Source organism: Thermobia domestica, chromosome 5 (genome assembly GCF_964235325.1).
Source record: "Thermobia domestica chromosome 5, izTheDome1.hap1.1, whole genome shotgun sequence".
Classification (NCBI taxonomy): domain Eukaryota; kingdom Metazoa; phylum Arthropoda; class Insecta; order Zygentoma; family Lepismatidae; genus Thermobia; species Thermobia domestica.
Window position 1 is genome coordinate 295765393 of NC_137458.1, and position 12714 is coordinate 295778106.

A 12714-nucleotide genomic window follows, 5' to 3' on the forward strand; every position below is an offset into this window, starting at 1 on the left:
TTTTCAATATCAAGTACTGTAGTTGATTGACATTTGTTTCATTCGCTATAGAAAGAAGGTTGTAGTGTTAATCAAGGTATTTACCTCTGGAAACAGTAAAGAAAAATATCAGAGAATCAGGACGGGTTACCACACTCTTGGGCGTAGTCTATACTTTCGGAACTCATCCCTCTCCCTTCCAGAAGATTAATGAAATGTAATTTAAAATATACAGGGTGTATCAAAAAGAACTTTATAACTTTGAAAACTCATATTGATTTATTTATTTAGCTTACAGACGTGGTTTTAGTGTCATTTTGTAGCAAAATAATAATAATAATAATTAACTAACTCTACGGCCTATGGAACCCGGAGGTTCAATGCCGCGTTCACAAAAGCTCTCCACTGACTTCTATCCTTAGCTAACTGCATCCAGTTTCTACTTTGTATTCCTCTCTCTGCGAGATCCATCTTAATATTGTCCTCCCATCTGCGCCTAGGTCTTCCTAATGGTCGTTTTCCGATTGGTCTTCCAGTCAAGACTTTGAAAGCGTTTCTACTTTCTTCCATTCTAGCTACATGATCTGGCCACCTAAGCCTCCTAAAATAAATAAATAAATGAAGTTTTCTACCTTACACATAAAGATGTTGAATGTAGTTTCCCTTGGTGATGCGGCGCACACAACTCCAAAACATCCGTGCAATCCACACAAAATTCCTTAGGAAAAATGCTATCAGTGTCTTTTAATTCTTGCAGCATTTGTAGTTTATATGATTTGAGATGCAACCGTTTTCTTAACACACGCCAAACTGTCATGTGTTGGACGCCCAGCTGTCGAAAAGCACGCCGAGTTGATTTTGTAGGACTGTTGACAAAGCTTTGTCTTACTTTCTCAACAACGTCTTCAGATGTACGGGGACGACATGAAGATTTGTTGTGTCTTACCGAACATCCAGTTTCATAGAACACTTATGCTACTGATAAATAGTAGATCTACTGTGAGGATCTTTACCATATTTTGTACGAAAATTACGTTGTCGCAGACTTGGATTCTTCAAACCAAAACACACAGCTAGCACGCTCGGGATCTGTAAAGGCAGCCATCTTTGATGCAACTGCTGCTAGCGCTTGCGGTGGCTTGTTTCTTAACTAGTGTACTACGTGAGTCAAAGCTTGATGTATTTTGCTACAAAATGACACCAAAACCATGTCTGTAAGGTATATACATGAGTAAATCAGTATGAGTTTTCAAACTTGTAAAGTCCTTTTTAATACACCCTGTTATTATTTGTCTTCCTCTAACGGTGACATGTACTCCTAACAGTGACACATTACTCAGTGGCGGCGATTGGCCGTTAAAAGTGGGGGGGCAAGGCATGATTTGAATATTTGTATATCAGTGTTAGTTTACCTGGTTGATGCTAACACTTTGTTTGTCGAAAGGTTGTATAACTAATAGGATACTATATTTTTCATTGTATAATTAATATGATACTATATTTTTCAGTTAAAAAACTATATATTCTATTTCATATTTTATTAAGGAAATTGACAAGAGCAAGGGAAGTAGGTACTAGTTCTTTGTATTCTTAAACAACGAAAGTGTAAGAAGAGATTTGATTTCTTGCTCATGAACATCTTAAAATCCTGTCTGGAAAATTGTGTGATCAGATTATTTAATAACAAACTTGCAAAACAAACAAATAGAAAGGATAATACAGGGTTAACCTAAAAGAAATAGACAAGTTATACTATGTATAAATTTTTTTGAGCAAAAAGATTTTACCGGTGGTACATGCATACATAAGTTTTGCGGCTGACAGTTTTTCTTTTGTTTCAATGACGGGTGTGTGACGTAAGCAGCCCTGCCTTCGAACTTGACATTAACGTGGCTTGGAGGAATATGGCGAGTCAAGTTGAGAAGGCTGTGTTCTGGAATATGCCAAGACAAATTCAGTTACTGTAGTGCAACGTCATTTTAGGACAAAGTATGGGAAAGAACCACTCACACGACAGTCCATTTATGACTGGGTGCATAAATTTGAAAAAAACAGGTTGTCTGTATAAGAAGAAATCCACGGGAAGACCACCAGTGTCAAATGAAATAGTTGAGCGCGTTCGTGCGAGCTACGCTCGTAGTCCGAAGAAATCAATGACATGTGCAGAAAAAGAACTTGATATCCCTCAAAAGACTATCTGGAACATTCTATGCAAACGTCTCAAGTTCTATCCATAGCGACTGCAATTACTGCAAAGTCTCAATGAAAGTGACAAACAGCAACGTTCAGTTTTGCGTGTTCATACAAAATCTTTGTGAAGAAAAAGATGACCTCATTCAGCTGCTTACATTTGAGGACGAATCAACCTTTCACACTAGTGATATCGTAAACAGAGCAGATTAGGGACTCAGAAAGGTTAACGTGTTTTGTGCTGTATCGCCCAAAAAGGTGTATGGACCGTTCTTTTTCAAGAAGAAACTGTTAGTGGAAGAACGTACCTTGACATGTTGCAACTTTGGTTGATGCCGCAACTTGAAGAAGATAGTGACAATTTCATTTTTGTGCAGGATGGAATCCCACCTCACTGGCATACCGATGTAAGGGGCTATCTTGACGAAGTTCATCCTAGGCGGTGGATTTTCCGTTCAACTGATGAGAACATAGCTATGACTCAATGGCCACCATGAAGTCCAGAACTCATACCGTGTGATTACTTTCTGTGGGGTTTCAGAAAAGATAATGTGTATGTTCCCTCCTCTCCCTCAGTCTGACGGAACTGAAAGAATGAATCAGAGATGCTGTTGCATTGGTGGACAGTCAGACTTTGATGCCTGTTTGGGAAGAATTGGACTACAGACTAGATGTTTCCCGTGTAACCAAAGGATCACACATAGAACATCTGTAGTTGTATCACAACCACTTCCAAATGTACCCTAACAACTCATGTAAGTTACGTTACCATGTAATTAAAACTCTTCATTTGGGGGACCACTAAAGTTGTCTATTTCTTTTAGACTAATCCTGTTTTACTCAGTAATGAATAATGAGGCTTGTTTTGCAAAAGTTACATAGAAACTTTAATGAATTAGGGATTAATGAACAACTTACATTTTTAATTCCACACAAGGTATTAAATGTATGTTATTACTCTAGAAAGACAGTAAGCTTCCCGAAACATTTTCGTTGCCATTAGGTGCAGTTTTCACTTTCTTGGAATACATCTAAACTCAACAATACTTAGAATCAATCCACACTCCAGTTATACAAAATAATCCTGAAACCTAGCATTATGTTGAATTCAGTAAATTTAATTGTATATATCCTCGTACACCCCTAAACACACACTTCACTCGTATATTACACTGTAAAACAATGAAAAAGGTAGTAATTCTTGTTGCTCTGTTTTTAATCAATATTTCTTGCTGTTAGAAAATACATTTTAGACAATTTTTATGCAATTAAAGAATAACTTGTTAAAGAATAACTTTTTTTAAAGTGTTATCTCGATTAGTTTCAAAGCGTCTGACTAACAATGTAAGAAGAAATAAAGTACGCTGGAATCATTGTGCTCGAATACGTTAAATTTTGGACCATTTTCAGTGGCAATTAAAACGCAATTCCTGTAGCTTTCTTAACACAACGGGAAGAGAACTAACCAATACGTACTCACGCAACAGCAAATATATGGCATCATTGTTTTCTATGAACCAGTAATATATATGCAATAACTTTACATTTCCAAATGAAACTATATACATCAAGGGGTCACTTCAAAAAAATGGGGGGGCAACTGCCCCTCTTTGCCCCCCCTAATCGCCGCCCATGACATTACTGTATATGTTGCCAGTAAATTAGTGAACATTGGTCTCCTAGACAGAAAATGCAGGTGGTTTACAGGTGCCTGTGAAACATGCATAAACAGGCATATTTTTACAGGCATCTGTACATGCGCCTGAAAATAGAACACTTTTAAACGCATGAGACAGGTATCACCTGTCACCTGAGGACAATGTGCCTGTAATATTTTCTTTACATGTATTTTCGCCGAAACAGGCGCCTGTATAATGCCTGTCAAAATCTGACAGGCTTTTACAGGCAGTTTCATTTACAAAACATTACATGTTTCCTCAAAAATGTTCATAATAGCTATTTATAATGGTCCAATAAATTACAGGGTTCCTACTGGCCAGGGAAGTCAAGGAAAACTGATGGGAAATGGTACAGGTTAGGAAAGCTCAGGGAAAAAGACTGAAAATTCAGGGAAATTTTATAAAATACATTTTCTCTAGCATTAATTATACACCAATTTTAGCTTAATGATCATAGTATGGGTAGTTGCTCAGATTTTTATGAGAGGTAAGTGAAACGTACGTATGAGCAATTGATCACTATTTGTCTCTATAGAATAAATGTTCTCATATATAAATGCTGTATATGGAGCATTGGACTGTATGGTTCAGAGACTTGGACATTACGGAAGTTAGAGAAGAAATATTTAGGGAGCTTCGAAATGTGGTGTTGGAGATAGCTGAAGAAGGTAAAATAGACAGAGAGAGTAACAAACGAAGATGTTTAAAACAAACAGGAGAGAAGAGGACGCTTCTAGCCACCATCCTTCGTAGAAAGGCCAATTGGATTGGATACATCTTGCGAAGAAACTGTCTTCTTCATACCGCCATAGAAGGAAAGCGAAGAATAGGAAGAAGAAAAACATAATTGATCGATGATTCGAAAAATAGAAGAAAACATTATGAGTTAAAAGAGGAAGCGGAAAATCGAGAAACGTGAAAGAAACATTTCAGCCCAAACTGAAAATTAAGAAGAAGAAAAAAAACTCATTAGTCCCAGGACCTGCCAAAAGGAAGAGTACTTAATAATAATAATAATAATAATAATAATAATAATAATAATAATAATAATAATAATAATAATAATAATAATAATAATAATAATAATAATAGAAATATTTATTCCTTATTTATATGTCAACGTCATCTGACACTGACAAAGGTCTGTGAAAGTCGGGAAGAAGTCAGGAAAGTAGATTTCTTCAGATCAGTAGGAACCCTAAATTAGTAATGTAGCAAAAAACAGCAAGTCGAAAACTCGTCATACAGAGTAGATTAACGATATTTTTCATAGTAATTTTCTTATATTTCTAGGTGTGTTGGCACTGGTGTGGTGCGTTGTGTGGTGGCTAGTGGTAACTGAAACTCCTCAAGAAGATCGGTTGATTACAGATGAAGAACTGGATTATATCAGGTCTTCTATTGGACCAGCGGCGAATCATATTAAGGTGGTAATGTATCTCGTTTGGTTGAGGGATTACTAACTTACACTATTATTTGCTTCTACTAACATCATCTGGCTGATATATTTATTGATGTTTCTAGAACGGCGATGTACTTTAGCACATGCTATAATAAAAGTTACGCATGTCTTATGAAAATAATATTTGTGCTTTATATACGAGGATATTTCCAAAAATTTCCGACTTAATACTGAAATATCACGCAACTAGTAATAAGCCGTTCATGACATGTACTGCCATCTATGAAAGAAATAATGTATCTGTTTCCACTGTTAGCTGCATCAGTTCGTTAGAGGGAATCATTAATCAATCACTATACGTTGAACTTGCATACATGATATTGCTCCAGTATACTCGGTTGTTGTTGTTGTCAAGACTGCAGTGCTAAATCTGGGCTGGGTGCTGAATCTGCTTGAAGCAGCAGTCCTTCACTGCTCTGTTGGCAATAGCCCTGTGGGTGCATCATTATCATGCAGTATGCGAGCTCAACGCACAACGTCAGATGCAAATAACTACTTCCAACCAACTGACACAGTTAGACAGTTGAAACTAATACATTATTTCTTCCATAGATGGCACTATATGTTATGAACAGCTTATTATTAGTGGCATGATATCAGACAGTATCAGACTGAAATTTTTGGAAATATCCTCGTATTCACTACATATCTGATGAGTTATTGCACTTGTTTTGTAGAGTCACTGTTGTTGTGTTTACTTACTGTTATTGGTGAAGAGGATGTTGGGAAAGGAGACATGAGTTGTTTAACACATACTTTATAGGGTTGCCAGAATAATGAGCGGTAAAACGCATTTGACATAGTCAGTTTCCCGTTTCTTATTAATTAATTAAATAATTTTATTGCATACGATGAAAGTTCTGTTTTGGAAAGGAAAATGGAAACGTCAGGAAAAATAACCACACAAAGTAATTCAGTCCGATACTAGGAAACCTACATATAAAGTATTGAAACTGTAGAGAACAAAATATATAATTCAGATGAAACAAAATTCAAAATTGCACTTCAATAATAATTAACATTTTTTCCATGCATCAGTTTACTATTAAATTTGTACACCTTGAAAGTAGAAATAATTATCTCTCACCAGACTTCTAAATTACAAAATTTGCTTCCAAAAAGGGCTTATCAAATAATAATAATAATAATAATAGATAAAGGAAATAAGATTTATCAACATAAAATAAAAGATATATTTATTAATAGTTTAGCAACTTAATCATAGTACAGTACTTGGAACATTTCCACAGATACAAATATTCATAAATTACACACATTAAAATCATTCTCCAAAACTCAATTCTTTTAATTTCCCTGAATTAAAAAACAAAATGTTTATAAATATTAGTGTGAAAATGATCAATGTCTAAATTAAAAAAAAAAAAAAAGGTTATTGTTAACTACAATATCTCGCATACATTTCTCAACAATGTTATTCATAGATAACTCATAGCATAACCGCATTATAGTTATACCTAAGGCACTACTCGGATTTGTATTGCTTTATGCTCTTTCACATCACCGCGATTTGAAGAATGAGATTTACTACTTACGTGGACTTTGAATCACACCAGGACTTGAATCCAAAATACTTTGCAAGTGCACATACCACTGTGTTAGATCACTTCACTAGACCTTTCTTTACCAGATTATTTAGTAACTTCCAGGAAATCCCTTCGCACCGGGAGTTTGGCGCTTTACATAAGCTTTTTTTTTATATAATACATGTTTCTTCGTATATGGTTCGGATTCCACGTTAATCAGTAGGTCCACGTCTCATATAGCCTCGCTGCTGAAAGGGACGTTAAACTCAACTCAACTCAGAATATAAAAGCAGGTGTAGGGAGTGTTTCTTAAAATTGTAATTGAATTTCATATTGGGATCTTTTTATGTTGGTATTATAGTTAAATTGCATATATTCCTAGTGGTAGAGTTCACCTCCGGTGCTTGGGGTCCCTGGTTCGATCCCAGCTCGCGCCGTGTGGACTTTAGTGGTGGACAAACACCGTGCTCGTGGGTTTTCTCAGGGTTCTCCCGTTTCCTCCTACTTTCTTCATTCCACCATTTCACTCATTTCTCATTATCACCGCCTCATTTAGCCTAACCGGCATAACCGTGGGACGTTAAACTTAAAGATTTCATTTCATTTCATTTGCATATATTCCTTGATTTAGGAAATGTTGATTACTTAAAGCTCTTTATTTTTTGCTACTTAAACTGGTACTGAATTTATTGTAAACTCTGATCATCATACTTTTTGTTTTTCTTCCTTTCCTAGAATGTTGAGCCACCGTGGAAGAGGTTTGTGACGTCCCTTCCAGTGTGGGCCATCATGATCGCTCATTTCAGTGAAAATTGGGGTTTCTACACGTTGTTAACTGAGCTCCCAACATTTATGAGAGGTAAGCACATTACGTGAAACATTATGTGAAACAGTATTTTATTTATTTACTTTAATTTATTTAGATGTTTAACGAGCCTCGGTGGCTCAGTGGTAGGGTGCTTACTTCTGGTAGGTGAGGTCCCTAATTCGATGACAGCTCTCGCCAAGTGAACTGTTTCGTAACTTTAAAATAGAGAGAGTTGTTGTTGCTTATTGTTTATCCTTGGTTAAAAAAATACTACTTTAAATTCATCTTAATTATTATTAAAACAAGTTACATAGAAAAAGGTTACAAAATAATAAGTATAAAAATTAAAAATTTTAACAATTTACGCCTGTCATGGAGGAAGACCTCCTGCACAAACTTCTTATATGTTGCGTCTTAGCATAATTAATTAAGTACTTACAAAAAGGTTTAATGGTATAGGCTGAGGTCCTTGCCAAGGTTCCAATTTTAGTAATCAACTAACTATATTGTTCTAACAAACCAACTATCAAAATAACTAACCAAATAACTAACCCTTTATTTACCATCTGTTTAATTTAAATAGATCTGTTTTACCATGTTTTTTTTCTTTACACCTATAAATTCCTTATTTTGTTTTTGTATTTCAAACACTTTCATTTTTAGATTTCACTTCCTTAAAAATGTATTTACAAAACCTCAGCCGGTTTGTTTCTTTTATTTTTAATTTTAAAAGTTTTTAATATACATTAATAAGTTAAATTTACATTACGAACTTTGTGGTGGACAGAAACCGTATGAGAGGTTTTCACGGAATTCTCCCTTTTCCTTCCTCCGTCTTCATTCTGTTATTTCATTCATCCTCATTATTATCGTCTTTCCTTAGCCTCGGGGTATAATCGTGTTACGTTAAGCTAGAAAGTTGATTTAGGTGTTTAATAGTAACATGTTTTATTTCCACTAAATATATAGGTCAAATTCATTCCTTAAAACACGTCTATCATTTATTTGAATTCATATGTCATTGTACAAATGGATATCCATATTTATTTTTGAATACGAAATAGAATCAAATAAGTTTGAATTATTCTTAATTATTAGGTGCTTGAATTAATTCTCACTTTTTTTCCCCAATAAAAACTCATGTTTTTTTTTTTTTTTTTTTTTTTTTTTTTCAAAAGAACGGTACATTATATTTCACTGAAAGTATTGTTCTTCAGAAGCTACAACTTTTCCCATTTTTCGGTCAACATTGGTTATAGTAATTTCATATGTAATGAATCTTTTTTACACTAAAGAAATTCGTTCCTTTTGCAGATTGTTATGGGTGAGTAAATACAACTATAAAGCTTAGAATAATTGTTTCCATAGAAAAATACTATTTTCGTTTCTTTTTCTTTAGTAGTAGCTTTCAGCGGAGCCTTTAAACCTAAAAAAAAATTTCGTATTTGGGCCTTGTTTTAAGATAGTTGAATTTTATTTTTTGATTTTTTTAAATCCAGTATCCTGCCTAATGTATAATAGTGCCATGTTTAGAAAACTTGCTATTTTCTTTTTAATGAACATTTCTCTTTTTTTCTTTTTTTGTCTTGGGGGCAAATCAAAGTACTTAAAAAATCACAATTATATATACGGTGACTATTTAAGGGCAGAGAATGGTGGCTTGTGATTGGCTGAGAGAAATGCTGGCTTCTGATTGGATGAGGGATTGCTGGTTCCTAATTGGCTGTTGTTGTGGCCACGAGAAATTGCTTTTTTTTTTTCTGAAAAGGGCTGACCAGATAGGACTGAGTTGTAACTCATTGCTCTATTGAGACTGTTCCTTTCCCGTGAGATAGCTATGGCTTCCTTTGTTGTTTTGTCCCAAAAATTGCTGCACTTGGCAATGGTGGTAATTGTAAAATCAACTCTGTGTACAAGCTCTAGGCTATGCTCTGCTAATCCTGGCTTTATGTAGCTCTTGTGTTCTTTGCGTCGTTTTTCTATTGTACGTCCAATACGTCCCATGTATGCTCTGCCACATTCACATGCAGAGTGTCTATCGGTCACGAATGTCACGAAAAAGTCACGAAATCAGAAAACGGTCATGAAAGTCACGAAATTTAGCGTTTATATATATATATATAACTTACTGTGCAAATGTAAATACAGATTGAAAAATTTTGTTCTATAAAACGTCAAAATTCACACCTAAAATGTCTATGGCCGGCTTTAGACGCTACCAAATCGCAAGCAAAGTACGTTTCTATCACATGGATGAAAATTCGCACCCAAATTCGCTATTGAAAATGTTAGGAAATTTTATGATTTGGTAAAGAAAAGGTCACGAAAAAGTCACGACATTTCATTTTGGAATTTTAGTAGACACCCTGACATGGCATACATCACTGGTTTGAATAATGATCTGATGTTGGTTGGAGGTTTATGAATATGAGTTTGCCGGAGGTGCGGCCGATGAAAGGCAATACGGTAGTAGAGAGAATATCCTCACTCTTAACTTTTTAAATCATTTTGTGTTGCGAAGTAACGGCCCTTTTTTATGGCCATGTTGATATCTGGAAGACTGCAGCCTTCTCTTGTAGCGTTGAAAGAAGGTAGTTGAATTCCTCTTGTAAACATTTCCTCGTCACTTACGGAGACTGCTCTCTGGGTCCATGCGTTTAGCCAGGTTTGCCTGGTTTAAACCAACTTAAAAAAAAAAAAAAAAAAAAAAAGTTTGAAACAAAAAGAAAAAGAAAGAAAAATGCTTCAAATCGTATGAACTTCATGGTGAAGTTTCCACATACAGGGTGTCTATCGGTCACAAAATCAGAAAACGGTCATGAAAGTCAAGAAAAAGTCACGAAATTTAGCTTTTGGGTCACGATTTTTTTTTATCTGTACAAATATAAGTATAGACAGGAAAATTCACCACCAAAATTGTGTATGGTCGGCTTTAGACGCTACCAAATCGCAAACAAAGCACGCTTCTATCGCTTGCATGAAAATACTACCTAATTCGCACCTAAATTTATTCTTGAAAATGTTGTGAAATTTTATTTATTGGTAAAGAAAAGGTCACGAAAAAGTCACGAAATTTCATTTTGGAATTATAGTAGACACCCGGACATATCATATCACCTGCATTAGTATTCTCCTTTTCAGCTTTTAACCCTTTTAAATTCTGGCCTTTTTTGGTGTTTTTCTTGAGTCTCAGATAAGCAGCGACAGTATCATCCCTATTTACCCTAGGATCATGGTTCGTAGCTCGTTTTTTTCAGAATGGAACAGCCTTTCAAACAGTACCACTTACATGTCCCTATGATGTACCGGAGGGGAAATATTTGAGGGAAAATCGGGATTTAAAAAAAAATATATGTTTGGGGGCCCTCTGGGCCCCACATGGGTCTACGCACAAGACTTTTTTTTTTTTTTTTTTTTTTTTTTTTTTTGAAAAATACTACTTAGTGTACTAAACAACTGTACCAAATTTTGTTCTCATAGGTTGAATAGTAAGGGAGGGAATTTTTTTTACCTCTGTGGGAAAGCATCAAAAATGCACCCAAAATTGGCCTAAAAACACGAAATACAACTTTAAAATTTCTTGACACGTCCGTATTTACCCTAGGATCATGGTTAATAGCTTCAGAATAGAGCTGCCTTTTCAAACGTACTATTCAAATGTCCCTATGATGCACCTGAGGGAAAAAATTTGCAGAAATCCCTCAGTTTTTCTCTAAGAAATACCTCTTTTTAAATTTTGGGGCCCTCTGGAGCCGCCCCTGTATTAACGCAGACATCAGAAAAAATTCAGGAAATAGCAACTGGTATACTGAGTCCATGTACAAAATTTCAGGCTCCTATCTTGAAAAGTAAGGGAAGGATTTAAAAAAAAAAAAAATCCCCACAATGCCCCATTTCACCTTAAATGACCCGGATTAAATATAAAAATTTCCTGAGACGTCCCTAATTAATCAAGGACCATGGCTCATAGCTCGTTCTCTTCATAATAGACCTGCCTTTCCAAAAGTACTATTCAAATGTCCCTATGATGCACCTGATGGAAAAAATTTGCAGAAATCCCTCAGTTTTATATATTCAGAGGTCAGGAATATATATATATATATATAATATTCCTGACATAGGGTAACTCTGTTATTTTCAGAATTACAGCAAAATGTAAGAGAGAAAACTGTCTTCAAATATAATGTTTTCAATTTAAAGTGAAAGATTTTTTTTTTTTTTTTTTTTTTTTAATCGGACGAGCCATTCGGGCTGTACACTCTTTACGCGTCCAATGTTAAATGAAAATGCAACGTTGCCATTTACCTGGACCCATAACATAAGTGAATAAAGTTACTGTCTTTTACGCTAGCGTGTCGATGGTCAGCTCCATTTCAAACATGCCCAAATTCACCATATCCTAACAAAATTTATCCATCTCCCGGTAATTGGCAACGTTGCATTTTCATTTAACATTGGGTGCATAAAGAATGTACAGCCCAAACGGCTCGTTCGATTTTAAAAATTTTTTCACTTTAGATTGAAAAATATCACCTTTGGAGACGGTTTTCCCTCTTACATTTTGTTGTAACTCTGATAATAACACAGTTACCCAATGTGAGGGGGACTTTTGAGACATTCTGTATATATATATATATATATTTATTTGCGTTCACTATTATTAGATTTTACTAGACTGCAATAAAATAATTATTTCTTTTTCTATTATTTATTCTGTTTTTCAGATGTTTTACAGTTTGATTTGAAACATTCAGGCTTTATAGCTGCCCTTCCGTATCTAGTCATGGGTATAGTGGTCCAAGCAGGAGGTCAGTTTGCTGATTATCTCAGATCAACTGGATATCTCTCTACGACTCAGGTAAAATACCCAAAATTTCTTAACGTGTTATGACAAAATAATTGAAATTCAACACCTATTTTTCTGTCTATGCCTGAAAATTTTATTGTATGGATGAACTCTTTGCAACTAATTTCCACAACCGAGTGTAACAGTTATTACAATTTCAGTATTGTTCACCGTCGTCAGGCTTGAAAGCTCATATCAGTTATGAT

General features: G+C 35.1%; 1 protein-coding gene across 2 annotated transcripts in view; it reads left to right on the forward strand.

The window, feature by feature from the left end:
- Positions 1–12714, forward strand: part of LOC145686720 (vesicular glutamate transporter 2-like) — a 49156-nt gene that overhangs the window by 15354 nt on the left and 21088 nt on the right. Inside the window, exons 6-8 of one of the 2 annotated variants that reach the window (XM_081760323.1) lie at positions 5142–5278; positions 7590–7713; positions 12387–12520. In XM_081760323.1, coding sequence (XP_081616449.1) covers positions 5142–5278; positions 7590–7713; positions 12387–12520 — 395 coding nt within the window. The remainder of the gene's footprint in view (positions 1–5141; positions 5279–7589; positions 7714–12386; positions 12521–12714) is intronic. The other variant, XM_081760324.1, reaches the window with a different exon arrangement.